We start from the raw sequence: 20,150 nt of genomic DNA, 5'->3' as shown, positions 1-20,150 counted from the left end.
TATTTTATAAAAATCACAGTCGTTTATTATATTATTAATAAATACTGGTAATTAAGAATAGACATAGAGAATTACCAAAAGATGTTTAGCGTAATGAAAGGTACTTTAAACTCCTAATTAAAAACTAGAATGTAAATTGAGTAGATATGTACGCCCGCCTAATCTCTGCGGTCTGTCGAAATTATGGAAATCACTACAAAAACACCAAAAATCACACAAAATCACTAATTCGGTAACTTAATAATTTTATTAATACCATCTATGTATATAATATAATTTATATACTTAACAAAATTTGACTAATAAAGTTCTTTGCCTACTACACACTATCTTTCTTTTAAATCAGATACAAGTTAGTCCTTGACTGCAATCTCACCCGGTAGTAAGTGATGATCATACCGGAATGCTAAATGGCTTGGCAGTACGGCTTTGCCGGTAGGATAAGTATTATTTAATGTTTATCAAAAAATTACTTCAATAGTAATAATATTTTGCTATATTTTGTGATGGCCACTTAAGTTCACATCCAATGTCAATTTCAGTGATTATTATAAGTACCTACTAAGCAACTGATAAGTTATATTATTATATTTTTTATTTTTCATATTTCATGTTCCAAAATTGTAGTTAAAAAGTTATAATAAATTAAGTTAAGCTACGTTGGATATGCTTATCTCAAAACAGAGATTTCTTCCAGCTTCCCGTTCAAGGTTTTGAGTAAGACGCATTATAGGTTACGTCATACGTTACAATATATTATTATTATCACACCAAGTCAAATAAACACAAAGTCAAATCATATTTTCAAAGTAGATAGCATTGTACACCTTTTGATTGAGAGTTGACTTGTAATATCAACCTCACTAAAGTTTGTAAACACTGTTTTGTTAAGAAAATAAAGAAAAATAAAGATAAAGAATATTATAATGATAACGTTAACTGTTGCACTAGATCGGCACGTGTTATTACTATTAAGGCGCGATTCCATTAGGCAAGTTACTTGTATGCAAGTTGCAACTTGAACAAATCTGCATACAAGCTACAACTTGCATGAGGTATAGTTTGAACTTGTATATTTTTAACCCCCGACCCAAAAAGAGGGGTGTTATAAGTTTGACGTGTGTATTTGTGTATCTGTGTATCTGTCTGTGGCATCGTAGCGCCTTAACGAATGAACCGATTTTATTTTAGGTGATGATAGTGATGCGACGATATATTTTATTTATTTTATTCAATAAAATAAAGAAGCATCGGTAATTATTCAATCGGACATATATTATCATCTCACAAATGACTCTGCAAGTAGCACAGATCATAACAGCACGTCTTCCACCCATGATGTCTTACTCTCCACATCTCCACTTGCATACAATCAAAACCTGCATGCAATTTGCACTCTCAAAAACATGTTTCCAATGCAAGTAACTTATACGCTTTGACGTCATACTTGCACGCAAGATTTGCCTAATGGAATCGCACCTTTAACAACATATTCTATACAACAGTGATGTAAACAATAGAATTTCGGTTACGTGTAGTAGGCAAAGACCTTGATAATTATTATACAGTCAATAATTAACTAAAAACTTTATCCCGTATCCCTTCTAACATACGAAAGTATGAGATCATTTTACACCATTCAATGAAAAACCTAGAAATTTCACTTATTTTCATAGTGTAGAGGAGGAGCGCTGCCTTTCATCTTCCGTCATCATCTCTACTGTCGGACCAATACTGACTACGTGTCTAAAGCTTAGGCCTTCCACACTGGCCAAATGCGGATTGGCAGACTTCACACACCTTTGAGAACAATAGTGGTGAACTCTCAGGTATGCAGATTTCCAGTTTCCACGCGATATTTTCCTTCACCGTTAAAGCAAGTAATATAATTGCATAAAACGTACATAACTCTGAAAAGTAGAGTACATGTCCGGGATCGAACCCCGAACTCCCACGAATAGTCCGAAGTCTTAACCACTAGGTTACACACACCAACCAACACACATATCACCGCTTTTTCGATTTCATATTATTTATTAGCAAACTAGGTAAATTATGAAAATATTAACTACCTACGGTTATTATTTAGTTGTAATATTATTATGGATATCATCCAAAGTCTGCTAGCTAATCTATTCTTCTAAGAGATAACTCTAGAAATTATATCACACAAATACTCTCACACTCTCAGATTTCTATGGGACGGCAATCTGACACGAATGGAGAGAGTCAGAAGACCAACGGCTTTACATGCTTTGCGAATTGTGAGGAATGGTGGTCTAATACTACCAAATTTCCAACTCTGAGTTGCTACTAAGAATTTCTCAAAAGACCGAAACGTCACATCATCCCGTAAAGTAAGAGCCACTAGACTAACTAATCAATTTTATGTAAGCCAGATTTTCAGCAAGCGGTACGTATGATTATAGGTGATTACCGTCCATGGTCATACATAATATTTTACGGAGTACCAGACTTTAGAGAATAAGTTCATTTGTCCCACAAAATTATAATAATTCTGTGAGAAAACAGCTGCTTGATGTTGATTCTACAACTACCAATTATCTACATGGCACATAAAACCACGTTTCATTTAATTTAACATCCCGAATAACATCGATTTCGACCCTTTAGGATAAATTAATGTAGTAATCGCCTTGTAGGATGAAATGTAGTAGAATGGGTTTTTTGACGCTATCTTACTAAATAAAGAGTCAAAACACATTTTTGAAATTTGCATCCTGTAATGGGTAGATCTAACTAAAAATATGTTCTATCAATCATAATACATAAACGAACATACTGCGAACGAATTGCTTAGTTAAATCAGATTAATTAGGCTACTAGTTAATTAAAATTAATTTTTATTTCTTACTAGTAGGTACGCGTTGCAACGTAATTCACGCGCCACTTATTATACATCGATGGTATTATCAGAAACCTATACGCAAATGTCAACAACAACTGTGCAAAGTTTCAGCTCAGTTGCACGAACAGTGCATGAATGCATAAGTAGCAAACAGACAAAGATTATTTTATGTATATCATTTCGATGTTATTCGGAATCTTGTACAATTGTTTCATTCAATCACTCTCACACGAAACATAATTTCGACAGACCGCAAGCCCCTCACCAAGTAGTAACCACAAGCGTACGGAACGAGTAGAAAAGCCTACGTTGTGATCTCGTAAATATACGTAATAATTAAAATAATATCATTTAAGTAACTTAAAGTTAAGTCATGGGCCCGATCTAGAAAAAACCTTACACCTACCTTTTATATAATTATGTATAAAGACTAATATCGACCGAGTCGAACTGCGTTCTATAAAGCTATATATTTCGAAAACTATATTAAACCTACTATAACAACTAGATGCGCCGGCGCGTAGTTTCTGAACAAATTACAAAACTGACAGATTCTTGCTATTACGGTGCGCGCATAGCAAGAAGTCCACTCTGAAGTTGCAACATGGCGGTTTGCACAAGTCATACGTTGAGATCTATAGATCTATAGATTCACTTTGACTTTGCTGCACTGTTAAAACGAGACAGCGCTATACTGCTGACATAAAACCGTCTCGTTTTAACTGAAGTTTAAGTCGGAGAAAATCAAAGTACTTTCTATAGATTAAGACTAAGTCGCCTTAGACTAAGGTTGAATTCTATAGAGGGTACTCTTTGCTCAGACTCAAACTTCAGTTAAAACGAGACGTAATTTATGTCAATTTCTGGTCTGGTCTGGTGAGAGGCTTCGGCCGTGGCTAGTTCCCACCCTACCGGCGAAGCCATGTCGGCAAGCGATTTAGCGTTCCGGTACGATGCCGTGTAGAAACCAAAGGGGTATGAGTTTAAAAAACTGCCATACCTCTTGCAGGTTAGCCCGCTTCCATCTTAGACTGCATTATCACTTACCACGTAAGATTGCAGTTGGGCTAACTTATCTGAATAAAAAAGCGATGAAGCGCTGTCTCGTTGACAGTGGCTTAAGTCTGAACAAAGTCGAAGTGCGTACTATAAATCTCAGAATAGGTTGGTATTTAATACACAACTTGATTACTTGCTTCTAAAGTTTTGACCAGTTTTGATATCTGTCGGTTTTGGTTTTGCCTAAAGTAACACTAAGCGAAACACGTCGGGCAGTGTTGCTAACCATGGGCGTAACCGAAAGGCGGTAGGATTCCATCAGCTCTCAAAACTTTCCAAAATTTTAAATAAACTAGACAACTATAATATGTTATCACAATTAATAGTAGTTTACGATACATGTGTACTTTTTTGGTAATTAAAATCGAGACGACGGTTTAAGCCCCAGCCGCAGGCGAGGGTTTTAAGAACGCCTAGTTCATTTTTATACTTGCACACTTATCATACTACGTTTTTCAATACATTTGTAATTCGTAAACGCCACTCAATGGCGTTGATTCTGATCTAAACTTAATTTAGAGTATCTGCATCTTTTTCTTTTTAAGATTCCTTAAAAATGGACGTAAAATGAGTTTAAAGTTAACACCCTTAAGTTTTAGTGTTATGGGGAAACTGGCCCATAGAGTCACGAGATTGACAGTTTTAAATTAAAATAAGTTTGTCCGTCCTTTTCGTATTATATCGGTAAGAAAAAGATGCGAATGCTTTAAAATTGAGTTCACAACAGAATCAGTATTAATACCAACTTGTATCATGAGCAGCCTAAACGCAATTATTGCGACAAATCTTTCTCACTATTGGGCACAAAGCATTGAGAAAACGTTGTCACACTGATTGTGCTTGGGATACAGACAATGCAATAATATTATTTTATTGCATTGTCTGCAATACTTAATTTGTATGTAGGTGGATGTAACAAAGTAGGTACTTTATATGTAGTTTCAAGCAAAATGTATTGAAATGATTTACGCCTACCTATTCCAAATATTACTAATATTTCTATTTTAATACTAATACTAATCCGTGACATTTCCTGTTGTTACCCTTCTTATTCTATGCTGCTCACCTTTTTCAATCCCTGTTTAAATCTTTTTATCTTTATTTATATCTACTCCTAAACCGAAGTCTTCGACAAGTATTTAAAAAGAGCCATCTTAAGTTACTCCCGCAACCTACATTCTAACAATATCCTTCACTTCTGCTGCCTTCTAAAAGCTAAAACCGGTAATTACATACTCGCCGCACAAGCGTTATAGACGAAAACAATGCTGGAACGTTGCGTTCACACATATTTTGAATCCGTTCCTATAAACTTTAATACATCAAGTATGTGCATTGTACACCCGTGGAGACCAAGCTGGGTTTCCATAACACTAGAAACAAATATAGCGGAATTCCGCGAGCGGAAATACAAGCGAGCGAGTGTACAAGATTCCGCTACAATGACAGTGACATATTTAAATGTTAGGGGAACACTATATTTAATTCGCGCGAACAAGACGCCGAAAATTAAGTATACGGTAATTTATCCGCACACTTGAAGTATAAACGTACACGTGATTTCATTTTTGAAAATGAATTACTAACTACTTGGTATTTCGAAAAATCCCGAAATATAAAATATGGCAGTCTCGAAACAGCTGTTCTGTTTGGCAACCATTTTGAATAAGTATGGTGGGTGAATTTGCTTTGAATCGCGCCTGAAAAAGTTTTACTTCAAAATTTCTGCTCACGGAATCTCGCCAGATTTGTCCGTGGACTAAATTAAATTTACTTTCCATAAAACTGGCTACGCCCATGCCGCTAACCGTGGGGTATAAATGGAAAAATTGATTATCACCGTTAAAATACAAAGCGCTTTTTGTGCTGTCGGATCTACTGCATCATTTTCAGTTTGAACCTTAGAACTAGATAGGAGATTACTCTAATAAATACAAAGAAAGCGCTTAAAGCGCCGACGTCGACCCAGAAGTTTGCGTGATCCATCGTCATCTCTTTGAGGAAGAGACTGGGAGTTCTGAAATGGCAATACGCTTCGGAGCAATGCAGCTTTTCTCTTCCGAAACCGTAGACTGACAACATGGCACCTTCGAAACCGTATCTCACATAACTTAGATACGTCAACCATTGCAAGTAACTTGGTATTGCATTGAAGTTGACAAAGAAACCAGAGAAGAGAACCACAGGGATAGTTGTCACTGGTCCTAAGTAGACTCCGGTTTCGACTTTCATAGCAGCGCCAATTAAGAGGCCTAGCGACTGCGCCACAAGGGCTGTGAGTATATTGATAGTGGTAAACATGAGAACCCGGTCGGTCTGCATCGGCTGGCCCGTCATAAAGTACACTATTATCACGTACACGCCACTGAATACTATCTGGAATGGAGAAAAACAATAATTGAATATAAATTATTGAAACACCAATTTTTATCGGAAAATGAATCGTACGTGGCCCTTTAAAGTTTCTGGCTCAACATGAAAATCAACAGACAACGCCAAATCCAGTATTAAAGTTTAAGAAATATCTAAATTGTTAAAACTCTCAAAACTTTATTAACATGATGATGATGATGATGGTGACATAAAGTCAGGTCAAAATTGATGAATATTTACCTGAAAAGGTAGATCTGCTATAGTCTTCGCAAAGTAGAACGCCTTTAACGAATACCAATAATTTAAATGCTCTCTCACAAACACGCTCATCTCCGTTGGGACTGAAAACAAAATTAACATTAACAATACTATAATGATCAAAAATTGTGATAGCCTAGTGGTTAAGAGGTCGGCCTCCTGTTTGGGAGGTCGGGGGTTCGATCCCGGGCACGCACTTCTAACTTTTCAGAGTTAAGTGCATTTTAAGCAATTAAATATCACTTGCTTTAACGGGAAAGGAAAATATTCTGAGGAAACCTACATGAAACATTATGGAGAACTCTCAGGTTCTCCATAATGTTCTCAAAGGTGTGTGAAGTCTGCTAATCCGCATTGGACCAGCGTGGATGATGTTCATGATGAATCTTGCATGTCTCAGGAAGAATTCTAGATTATGTGCAGTCCGTTGCAGGTCATTAGTCTTAGGCTGAGGTTTATAGAGCGCAATTTGACTTTGCTCATACTTAAGACACTGTTAAAACGAGACAGCGTTATGCGGCTGACATAAATCTGTCACGTTCTAACTGAAACTTAATTCTAAGCAAAGTCAAAGTGCGCTCTATAGATTTCAACGTTAGAGTATCGTAGTGGACCTAATTTCAGTGCCCCATGAATGAAAAGCCTTAATATTTCCCAGCAGTAGGACAAGGCCAGGTACAAATAGCGAAAATCGCACACCAAATTCCACTGATTGAATGGATATTATGATACTAGAATTTACTTACATGTAAGTATCGTAGGCATCATAGCCGTGAACATAGTGAACATCACAGTAAAGAATATACAGCCAGCGTTGCTCATAACCTTCGCAGCATCGTGACCAATATCGTAATACAAGAAACCGATCAGCAACCCCACGATTGTATGCGAACATAGCCTTAAGTGCGTCAACATCTGGTCTCTCATTATACTCCGGAACGTCCGCTTCAATAAGATCCAGAATTGCTTCCACCCAGATGTAGGGAAGCCTAAGTTTGCAGGTTTCTTTGTGAAACTCTCGCTGGAGTCCAAGAGAGATGTGGTACATGTGACTGGGGCTAGATTGGTTGCGTTGGGAAGTGCGATTTGCTTCTCTTTGTCTGTATTGAGTGTCGGTTCGGACATGTCTATCACAGTGCAGGTTGGTTTGTCTGGAACAAAAGTTATATGAGCTTATTAAAAAATCTGTTACTTATTGAGGTCCTGTATTGTTTGACTAAAACGAAGTTTATAGACAAGATGTTATATAAAATGTTTGGATTATCATTCAATTGTATTTCATTGCAAATAATAAATCAGGCTAGATACTACAAAATATATTGTGCCTCTTTTCTGGAAGAAAGGTCTATGTGGAAAGTATTTTTCAATTCAATTCAATTTTATGTATTTGCTGATACAGGTTATCTTATAGGTGTGAATACATTGTAGTTGGTTTTTTAACCTCCGATCCAAAAAGAGCGGTGTTATAAGTTTGACGTGTGTATCTGTGTATCTGTCTGTGGCATCGTAGCTCCTAAACTAATGAACCGATTTTAATTTAATTTTTTTTGTTTAAAAGGCGGCTTAAACGAGAGTGAAGTGAAGATTACAGACTTAACTAGAAAAGAGCTGACAACTTTCAAACGGCTGAACCGATTTTCTTGGATTATAGCTAAGAACACTCTCGATCAAGCTACCTTTCAAAAAAAAAACTAATTTAAAATCGGTTCATTAGTTTAGGCGCTACGGTGCCACAGACGGATACACAGATACACACGTCAAACTTATAACACCCCTCTTTTTGGTTCAGGGGTTAAAAACTATACAAATATCCAAATTAGGACTTCCCAAATCCCCGTTTTGTGATTTAATTTGTCATAAAGCTTTTGCCCAATCTAAGAACAGTTCACGCTAAATTATATTAGTGTAATTTGATAACAAGATCCGAGGCCCTTTGCCAAATCGTGGGCCAAATTGGATTACCACATTTGTCATACACATCTAACACAATCTCAAAGGCTTCTTTCTTTACGTTGTTTTTGTTCTGGTTGTTGTAATTGCAGTTTTGTGGAACTGAAGATGAGAAAGTTGTGGAGAATTGGCCTCTGTCACTATTGCGTATGATAATTTTTGTTTGTGATGCACACCATACATCGCATACCTATGTTATCAAAATCTCTCCTTCTGGACGTATTTTTAGGGTTCCGTACCTCAAAAAGAAAATCGGAACTCTTATAGGATCACTTTGTCATCTGTCTGTGCGTCTGTCGTATCTGTCAAGAAAACCTATAGGGTATTTCCCGCTGACTTAGAATCAAGAATTTTGGCTGGTAGGTTGGTCTTATAGCACAAGTAAAGGAAAAATCCGATAACCGTGAATTTGTGGTTTTATTACTGAAAAAAAAAATTAAAACGTGTACACGAAAACTTTAATTCACTAAGTCACATATAGATGGCGCAGACCGTTATTAACTTGCAGAGTTCTACATAGAGGTGTTAAACATATCTTTTACGGTAGTACGGAATGCTTAGTTTGCGAATCCGACTCACACTTGACCGGTTTTTTTGCTTTTAAAGTTGCAATGCTGCATCACCGAAGATGAGGTGAAAGATGTGGAGGATTGTCCACATACATTACATTTGTTTATCATACACACCTATAACAATCTCGAGGGCTTCCTTCTTAACGTTGTTCTTGTTCTGGTTATTGTAGTTGCAGTTCTGTGGGACTGAGGACGAGGAAGAAGACGTGGAGGACTGGCCACGACCACAGTTGCCCTTGTTCACCGCCATCACCAACTTGTGGACCCAGTCCCCGTGTTCACCAGTCGCCACTTCCATCACTGGAATTGGAGGAAAAAATTGATCAGTTTTCATGCATTAAACTCATACTGAGCTAACTTAAACTATTACCGTACAAGACATAGTAAGTACATTATTATTGACTGAGAAAACTTTTTTTTAGATTTATATATAGGCTCTATAACGGTGTCTCGCTCTAACAGTGTCTAGTCAAAGTGCGCTCTATAGATGTCACCTTAAGAGACAGGTCCAATTTAGACGGACCTACAAAGACCAAAATTGGTTATGAAAATAGCCATCTTTATACTGATACAAGTTAAAGTTTCCAGCTCTTTACAGTATCGATCCTAAGACAATTATTCCAGGCATTATTAGTAAATTAACAACATAATCCGCTTAGGGGTATCATTACATTACAGATAATCCTCATTGTAGCGTAAAGGTACCCTCTTTCTCCCTCTGAACTATCATATTTCCTAATACGGTGAACGTGTTGTCTTATAAGTATAGGTGGTTACGGCTATACTCGAATATTTAGTCGATGTAAGCCCGACTAGTTTCGAATCCATCCAGGGTCCTTTTGAAAAACGTGTTGTCTGTAAAATACTTGAGGTTAAACTCATTAAGTGAATAGAATCACTAAGCTCATACACAAGGCTTTATAATTAAATCTATTTAGGATGTTTTTCAGATCACTCCAACTCTTTTGAAGATTTGACCCGCTTTGTCTGTCTGTATGTCGATATCTAGATGCATGTCGTATGGCAACTGGATTGTACGTATATAAGTAGTATGGATTTGATGTTCACTCACCATAATCAGCAGGATTGTGGTAGCTAGGACAATGCAGCCCCATCGAAGACAGGAATGGCACTAAACCAGGCACAGGTCCCTGATATATACACTGCCCATCAGCCAGAGTGTACAAAAAGTCGAACATTTCGAACAGCCGCGCGGACGGTTGGTGGATGGTGCAAATAATAGTCCTGCCACCCCTGGCCAGGGATTTTAGCAACGATATACATTGGAAACACGAAGAACTGTCCAGACCAGATGTAGGCTCGTCGAAGAACATAACAGGCGGATTATTGACTAATTCTAAAGCTATTGACAGGCGTTTCTTTTGTCCTCCAGAGAGGTTGATGGTCCTCGTGTCACCAGCCTCTACCAGACTCAGCATTTCCAAGATTTCGTCAATGACAATCTTTTTGGCCGTCACGGTCATATCTTTCCCGAGTTTCAGGTTCGCTGATACGTGCATCGCTTCTCTGACAGTGAGATGTGGTAGGAGACAGTCGTCCTGCATTATGTAGCAGGACAGCTTGCGGAACCTTCTAAGGTTTCTTTCCTTTCCGTTTATTAGGATTGAACCACTGACGTTCGATGTTCTGGAATTAAAGAAAAGTATTCATTAAATATTTTTCTAGTCTTTTTCTATTGTTATTGTTATCTAATCAATAGAATTCCATTATTGGCTTTTAGTGGTTGTTTTTTTTTTTACTAGAAGATAGACTTGCGCGTGATAACTATCATAAGGTCTAGGTTGGGACCCGCTTGCCTAAAAGATATTGTGTATTTACTCTTATCTTGAACAGGCTTTGTTATACTTGGGAGACGTGGTCGCCTTGAAAGGAAGTGTATATCTACGTGGCAGAAAATACGGACGCCGGAAGGGTATTCCATATCTTAGCGCTCTGTATGAGAAAAGTTGAGCAAAAATGTTTCGTGTGCAAGTATAGTTTGCGACAGGTCGAGATGGTAATCGGAGTATAAGGCGGAGGGACGACCCGCACGTCACCCGCACTCGCTCACACCGGGTTAGCGCGGAGGCTGTGCGGGTGTGCAGGGCATTGCCATCTCGACTTGTCCGCTCACTATAGATTGGAAGTCGGCAACATAGGATGTCAACGCTGACGATTTTGGCTGTTTTGTGGTTGAACGAGATTTTGCATAGGAACAAAATGTAAAATATAGACTTAACCTTAATTCCAACCATTTAGAAACAATGTAAAGCTAAAACGTAGGTACCTATAGCGTTTCGTGAGGAGGTATCGTGAAATAAATTACAACCGAATTCCAGAATTTTATAACAGAATCACGAAGGTACAGTACTGAAATAACCTCAACATAAATGCCCTTTTTATCGAACGAGCCTCGTCAAAAATATGTTTGGCCTTCTTCCAAATCTACGTTCCACGAACAGTTAAGCAATGGTCATAATAAATCGTCGAGTGTTCATTAGGTATTTTGCGTAGCATCGCGTTGTTATATTTTATATTTACAGTCTGTATGTCGCCACAACTTCAACATATAATAAATGTAATCAATTTATTAACAAGTGTAAATTAAAAATTTATAACACCCCCGACGATCCAAAGTATCTGAGTTTTCCAAAACATCATTTTCAAATAAATAATTATGTATTTAGGCAACGTCCACCTTGACAGCTTGACATTTGTCTATTGACATAATATTATGAACCTAACGGTTATCTAACCTTCCTTTCTACAAGAAAACTAGAAAAGAGCTGATAACTCTTAAACGGCTGAACCAATTTTTTTAGATTATAGCTAAGAACACTCTCGACCAAGCCACCTTTCAAACAAAAAAAAACTAAATTAAAATCGGTTCATTCGTTTAGGCGCTACGATGCCACAGACAGATACACAGATACACAGATACACAGACACACAGATACACAGATACACACGTCAAACTTATAACACCCCTCTTTTTGGGTCGGGGGTTAAAAATATCTTGTAGGGTCGAGTCAAAATCGAACTATGTTGAGTGGTATGCCAAAAGACCACTGCATTATTATACCAAGAATACCTCCTGCCATTATGTTTGCGAGCAAGATGGACTCACCAATGCTTGAACACATTGTTCAAGTGTTAGTGAGGCCACATTTGTAAATGTAAAAAAAATAGAGATTTTAATCTACGGTACTTTAAAACACCACAACACAAAAAGATGGCGGCTCCAGAACAGCTGTTCTGTTTAGCGGCCATTTATATAATTAACCCCTAATATCCGTCCAAACAATGATCAGAGTCAATCTCTCAAGTCACGCTAAAGAAGTTTTACTTCAAAAAAACTTTATAATCATAAGTGCTCCCTCCATATAAGATGGCGGTCTCAAACAGCTGTTTTATTTGGCGGTCATTTTAAACACTTGTCCATAAAGTTAATTTTATCCAAAAAAAAAGATCCTCAAGTCGCGATTATAGAAATTTAATTAAAAAAAAAAACTTACTTATAACCAGCTAATATGTTCATAAGGGTGCTCTTCCCAGCGCCGGAAGGCCCCATGATGGCCGTCAGCTCGCTGGAGCGGAATGTCCCATTGATGCACTTGAGCAGAGCCTTGTAGCCCCTCTTCCGACCCTCGCTGACGGAGTACGACAGTTCTGAGAACTCGATGTCGACCGGGGGACGTTTGGGGAGGTGGGTGAGAGACGCCATGGGTTTCTTCTGGTCGCCATAGCCGTTGGGTATCTTTGGTACTAAGCCTGTGATGGGTGCGCCCGCGCCGCCGTTGCAGAGATTCATTTGAGAGCCTCTGGAAAGAAAATAAAGTGGGAATTAGAATTATTTATATATTTGGTAATATGTACATTGATATGGAAAATAAATGAGATATATTTAGCAAATAAGGAGATAATCTAGTCCGGTGTTTTATCCCGGGCACACACCTCTAACTTTTCGAAGTTATAAATTTGTTGTAATTTTTTTGTTGTTTTTTTTTTTAAATATCACTTTGCTTGAACAAAACATCGTGAAGAAACCTGCATACCTGAGAATTCTCCATAATGTCTCCATAATCATGTGTGAAATTCTAGGCCTTCAGATGATACTATTTTTATTAACCCCCGACCCAAAATGAGGGGTGTTATATAAGTTTGACGTGTGTATCTGTGTATCTGTCTGTGGCATCGTAGCTCCTAAACTAATGAACCGATTTTAATTTAGTTTTTTTTTGTTTGAAAGGTGGCTTGATCGAGTGTTCTTAGCTATAATCCAAGAAAATCAGTTCAGCCGTTTGAAAGTTATCAGTTCTTTTCTAGTTACTGTAACCTTCACTTGTCGGGGGTGTTATAAATTTTTAATTTAACACGTGTTGCAAGACAGGCTTGCGCTTGATGACAATCAAGCTTAATAACAAGTGTAAATCAAAAATTTATAACACACCCGACAAGTGAAGGTTGCAGTAACTAGAAATGAGGTGATAACTTTCAAACGGCTGAACCGATTTTCTTGGATTATAGCTAAGAACACTCTCGATCAAGCCACCTTTCAAACAAAAAAAACTAAATTAAAATCGGTTCACTCGTTTAGGCGATACGATGCCACAGACAGATACACGGATACACAGATACACACATACACACGTCAAACTTATAACACCCCTCTTTTTGGGTCGGGGGTTAAAAAGTAATGATGAGGTCTAGGTCGGAGCGCGCTTGCCTATATGTAAATAAGGATGCCAATTTGAATTCTGTTATATAAGCGCTTTACATAGTCTTTCATTAAAATGTGTAATTTAGTACGGCGTATGCTTTAACATGTAATTTATATAATACAGTGTATGCTCAGTTACATAAGCTTCATCCAATGTCAAGGTCGAGAAGCGAAACGTGACGTTTGGACTGTTTCCATACTCCGCGACATAAGGGCGTTGCACAAACTACGCGGTTTTCTTAACTGACTAACGCTTGGCTGTAATCACACCTGCTGGCAAGTGATGATGGAGCGCGCTTGCCTAGCTAGAAGATGCCTTTTCACTCTGGACTTAATATTAAAAATGGAGGAGAAATAACATATTGTTAGTTTATTAAGAGGCGTAGTCGGATTTTAATATCAAACTTTATAGGTGTCTCTATATATCACAATATTATAAAGGCGAAAGTTTGTGTGTATGTATGTGTGTGTGTGTATATTTGTTACTCTCTCATGCAAAAACTACTGAACGGATTTGGCATGAAATTTGAAACGAAGATAGATGATATCCTAGATTAGCATATAGCTACTTTTTATCCCGGAAAATCAAAGATTTTCCACGGGATTTTGAAAAACTGGATCAGTTTCGAGATATCAATTTCATAAAAATCTAGCTTTACCAATAATAAGTAAGTAAGTACTAAGTATGATAAATGAGGGAGCCGTTACATTCAGACCGTTAGAGTCAAGAGCATGGCATATGAAAGTATTTTATTTATTTATTTATTTAAACATATGTATTGCTTGAATACTATGACAAAGAATAAAATACAGGATAGACTTAAGAACAAAGGGCGACCTTATCACTATAGTGATAAGGCCTCTACCAGGCAACCCATACTTATACAACTTATAGAACTGTAAGACGGGAAGTGGCAATGCAATGGAAGTATGTAAATGGGTACCTACTGCTTCTAAATAGTGGTACGCTTGTAAGAACCCTAATAAAGGGCAGAAGACAAGTCTAGACTATTAGATATAAATAAGGAGCGATTATATTTTTATCTTGTGACACCATGTGCAATTTGTCGCAATCATACAAGTACCTATCTAGACTATAATAATCTATTCTACAATACACTTAGGTAGTGCAGCGATGCAAATAAGAAGTCATTTTTGTGTAATTTCCGGATGGATTAAAACGTCGACTTCATATGCTTGCATTTTGGTTTTTTAGGGTTCCGTGCCTCAAAAGGAAAAATGGAACCCTTATAGGATCACTTTGTTGTATGTCTGTCTGTCTGTCAAGAAAACTATAGGTTACTTCACGTTGAGGTAGGTAGGTCTAATAGCACAAGTACAGGAATAAATCTGAAAACCGCTTTGTGGTGACATCATTCAAAAAAAAATTAAAATGTGTTTCAATTTTCAAAATAAGATAACTATACCAAGTGGGGTATCATTTATGAAAGGGCGTTACCTGTATATCTTAAAACCGATTTTTATTTATTTTTATGCATAATAGTTTTTAATTTATCGTGCAAAATGTTGGAAAAAATACCCGAGTACGGAACCCTCAGTGCGCGAGTCTGACTCGCACTTGGCCGGTTTTGGATTTTTTATAATAATAAATATCTAAATATATAAAAGGAAGGTGATACACTAACCGACTGATTGATTGGCAAAAGTTAGTCAAAAATAAATTATATTTGAGACAAAAACAGACGAATGGAGTTTAAATGAATGACATTTTTTTCAGAATGAACTAATTGTAGCACTTCAATCAATCAATCAATCAGCCTGTTTGCGTCCATTGCTGGACATAGGCCTTCCCAACATCCCCTACACATCCTCCTCCTTCCTCATCCACCCACTTCCCACTATCAGTCCAGCGGGTCGGAGGACGTCCCGTGATTAGAACTTAAGTCTTAAGTAGGTACCTACAGGGTTAAGTTTAGTTTAACAACACTGTCCATCACAGCGTATTTGGGTTGTACACAATATCTTGGACTCCAGCCAAAATGGAATAGAACTAGGTAGGTACATAATAATGTATCTAATGTACCTAGGTATAGAACATGCTGTTACAAATTACCAAGCCATTCATCTTCTTCCTTGGGTTTAATTGAAACACCAGAGCTGTAAACTGGGCAATATATTGAATACTAAGTACACGCTAATCCAAGGTTAAGATAATTTTAGTAAGTTTACTAAATCAGCTCGCTACTGGTTTATCTTGTTAAATATTTGTGCCACAAGTTTTTTGATTAAAGATTTAAATTAAAAAATTACTAAAGAACAAGAACGTACTTAATTATTATTTTAAGCCCCTTTTAACCGACTTCAAAAAAGGAGGAGGTTCTCAATTCTTGTATCGTATGGATGCGTACAGTTAAGCAGACTTCAATAAATAACTACATATTCAATACTACCACGCATCTGATTATCCTGAATTTTTCAAAATATTGCTACGTTCCTAGTTGGGTTTGCCTTGTCTGCAAGAATCTAGTATCTATCTAGAAGTAAAGTAACTACTAAACACGCAGCGTTCTAGAAAAAGAAAAAATATGAACATTTGGGGCATATTTATTGGATCATGCCTGTTGTAAAAAATTCATAAAACCCCAAAGTAAGAACGGCAACTGCGTACAAGCACTACCCACTTACATTTTATTAAGGTTTCCGTTTGCCTTTATTGTCGACCACTGTACTCGGCTGGTACATACCTTGGAATTTAGCCAAGAGAGTGAAATTGTGGAACTAGGTTAATATATTATGTGCTGTAGATACTACAGATATCTCTTCCATTGTGGCATTATAATTTATTTCCTCTATCTAAACACCTACCTATCATTTAATTGAATTTCCGTATTGATTTATTTTGAAAAATAAATCAATCACCCATGCTCACCCGCAACGGTGTGTGGGGCCCACCCCGGTTGCCATCTCAACCGGTCGCGCACTATAGATACATACAAATATCGGTGTCAGTTGATATATTTCAGAGGATAAGACAGCATTATCGATGAAAGCTCTCAGTAGGCTTGATTTCTTCCGACATCTTGAATATTTACTCATATTTCAATAAATTAACACAAAACAATATCAAACTATACATATAAAGATAAACCTTCCCTTTGAATCACTATCTATTGATGAAAACCGCATTAAAATCCGTTGCGTAGTTTTGAAGCGACAATGTTTTTAACCTCCGACCCAAAAAGAGGGGTGTTATAAGTTTGACGTGTTAGGTATCTATGTATCTGTCTATGGCATCGTAGCTCCTAAACTAATGAACAGATTTTAATTTAGTTTTTTTTTTGTTTGAAAGGTGGCTTGATCGAGAGTGTTCTTAGCTATAATCCAAGAAAATCGGTTCAGCCGTTTGACAGTTATCAGCTCTTTTCTAGTTACTGTAACCTTCACTAGTCGGGGGTGTTATAAATTTTTAATTTACACTTGTACATAATACGCCTAGTATTTGACATATGAAACAGGATCAAACCGAAAGTTCCCTCACACTTCACTCTGGTATGGTACTGGTAGTGAACGTCCAACTTTACCCTTATTAGCAGGTGACCTACTGCTCCAATATTCATTGGAGTCGAGTGGAAAAAGGCTATTTAACTTTTCCGCTGGCAGGTATGTTCCAGATACTCCTGGCCGGAGGCGGGCGGCATTATAGCTAGGTCTTGGCCTACTTGCATGGGAAATTACTTCTGAAAATCTCTACTGGGATCACTCTAGTATTATAATAAGATGAAATTTTGTATATAAAAATTGATAATAAAAAAAAGTATACCCGGCTGAGTTTGTTGTGGGCTCTTCTCGGACTTTGGCGCGTTTGGAACCCTCGCAGCTTTAGTTTTAAGTTACGTAATTAATTATCACCATTATATCGTACAAATTTAACAATTTCGACCATCAAAAGGAGTACAATTGTATCTACTATAAATAAATGATTTTGACTTTGACTTTGACTTTTGACTATAGTACGCGATCGGTTGAAATGGCAATCGGGGAGGGAATGCCCCGCATACCCGCACAACCCCCGCGCCGATGCGGACGAGCGCGTGACGTACGGGTGTGTGGGGCATCTCCTCACCTCATACCCCGATTGCCATCTCAACCCGTCGCGGACTTTACGTGTGTATGTAGGTTTGTTACTCTTTCACGCAAAAGACTACTGCACAGATTTGGCTGAGAATAGAAACATTATACCCTGGATTAGCACATAGTCTACTTTTTATCTCGGAAAGTTAAAGAGTTCCCACGGGATTTTTGGGCCCTAGATCTAAAACTAATATAAAAAAGTAAAAGTACACAGTCCCCGGGGAACCAATGAGCCGACCGAAGTTTATGCTCCCTGGTTCTCCAAGACCCAGGTACCCGCTTCTTAAAACTAGCTTAACCTGAATCTAAAATCTTAAGTTTCTAGACCCAGCTGTTTGTGCTGTAGGGTTACTAGGTACGTTGATATAGTGTCAGTCAGTCAGTCAGTTTCCTCTTACATTCTAACTATCCATCTTGCGTGTATTTACAAATGTAAACAAAATGCCAACTGGTGTCGTTCCGTCTAAAAATAAAAACACGTGAAGATTCAGTAATATGTTGCAGATAAGATTCCACACAGTTTTAGATTAGGCGAGATTATAAGTTACGACACCAGTAGCTTTTTAGATCACCCGAAATTAGAACTCTTAAAGCAGCTTCTCTATATGCAAAAATACAATTATAATAGGGTTCCGTATCTTTAGAGAAAAAAGGAACCCTTAGAGGATCTATGTCCTGTCTGTCGTAACGGTCACGACCCCTCAAGTAAATTATAGAACCTTTAGGATACTTTCCGTTGACCTAGAATCATGGGCAGGTTGTCATAATATAACACAAGTAAAGGGAAAAATCCGAAAACTGTGAATTAGTGGTTACATAAAAAAAATATACAGTGTTTCAGCCATAATAGCTAATAGCTATTATTCATACGATTTCTATTCGTTAACGCATTTTTCTAATTTTATTTTCCGTGCCCCGTCGCTAATGGAACAGGAATGTACCTATTAGATTAGTCACCATAGACCACCATCATACAAACAATAAAAAAAACACTTTCAAGCAAATATAAACTTTATGTATATGAACTCAAGTTTAAAATTGCGATTACTATCTAACATACGGGCATCACCATACGCAATGAAATGGTTTTTACTCTTACGCGAATAGAAACTTTGTTACTAAGCCATAAAGTTTAAAATGGTATGTAGAACTGGTGGAAACCCTTTGTTTTATGCGTCAAGGGCGTCGTCTATTTTAATTATAAGTAGAGTTAGCAGGAAAGGTACGATTTGACATTAGAATTCTTTATAGGTACTAATTAACTAGATACATAGGCCTAGATAGGAACATAAAGTTACAATCAAACTAGATATAGCGACCGTATAATGCACAAATTATAAGAACACACTTGCCATATCCTACCCTATATCTACTATCATATCAAAAGTAACGTTTACCATGCATTTTCCCATAAGAATAAGGACTAAAGTCGTAATGTACTCAAAATTTGTACATAATGCCATACATTTTGACATTCAAAATTATGTAATAGTAGTCGCCAACCTATCTAAACCTTGTTCAAGGAGTCGAGCTAACTAGTGCGCTCTTTTTTGCACAATTGTATAGAAGTGAAAAGGACACACTATGACTGATTGTGACCATTTCCTAAAAATGTAAGGATGTGTCTATAATGCTCACTAAAAACACTTGAACAGAAGATAGACAGACAGCCACACTTTCGCATGTATTTATTAGTTTGGATGACTAGTAGTTTTCCCTTGAACCTGAAAGATAGATAAGTCGTGACCTGAAAGTCACAAACACATTCACAATTTATGTATTCTGAATTTCAGATTCGTATGACGTCCGAATCAGCCGTTATGTCGATATCCGTTGTATAACGGACATGATTCTGTAACTATTTGCAATATCATCAAACTAGCTTATTTCCACGACTTCGTCCGCGTGGACTGTCAAATTGCAAACCCGTATTTTACCCCCCTTAGAGGTTGATTTTTCAGAAACCCTTTTGTCTCTAATCTTTCTAAAATATAATAGCTATCTGAAGACGGGCGGTGCATAAAGCATCTGTTAAACACAGATTAACTCTAGAAGATTAGTGTGGTACTGTATGTATTGTTTCTTTTCCTACTTCTTTAGTGGTGGGAGAGCGGTCGGTACATATCGCATGTTGCACGTTGTACTATACAGATTTATCTGTTTTGGCGGATTATAGCGGAATTAAGGCTTAGGTTCCTGAAACATCATGGACTTCCGCCTGCTAAAAAACATAACGCCTGCTTCTATCCAATATAGG

At 37.4% G+C, this 20,150-nt stretch overlaps 1 protein-coding gene across 1 annotated transcript in view; it reads right to left on the bottom strand.

Annotated features, from left to right (window-relative positions):
- LOC123869843 (ATP-binding cassette subfamily G member 4) overlaps positions 1-20,150 on the bottom strand; it is a 46,332-nt gene continuing 26,182 nt past the window's right edge. The window contains exons 3-8 of the mRNA XM_045912903.1: positions 12,597-12,902; positions 10,154-10,728; positions 9,196-9,381; positions 7,306-7,710; positions 6,542-6,642; positions 1-6,304 (exon numbers count right to left, since the gene is read on the bottom strand). Of these exons, the coding sequence (XP_045768859.1) occupies positions 5,804-6,304; positions 6,542-6,642; positions 7,306-7,710; positions 9,196-9,381; positions 10,154-10,728; positions 12,597-12,902 (2,074 nt within the window). The 3' untranslated portion in view covers positions 1-5,803. The remainder of the gene's footprint in view (positions 6,305-6,541; positions 6,643-7,305; positions 7,711-9,195; positions 9,382-10,153; positions 10,729-12,596; positions 12,903-20,150) is intronic.

This window comes from Maniola jurtina, chromosome 11 (genome assembly GCF_905333055.1).
Source record: "Maniola jurtina chromosome 11, ilManJurt1.1, whole genome shotgun sequence".
In the NCBI taxonomy this organism is placed as follows: domain Eukaryota; kingdom Metazoa; phylum Arthropoda; class Insecta; order Lepidoptera; family Nymphalidae; genus Maniola; species Maniola jurtina.
Note: the sequence above shows the minus strand (reverse complement) of the source record. Positions and strands in the feature narration are given on the sequence as shown.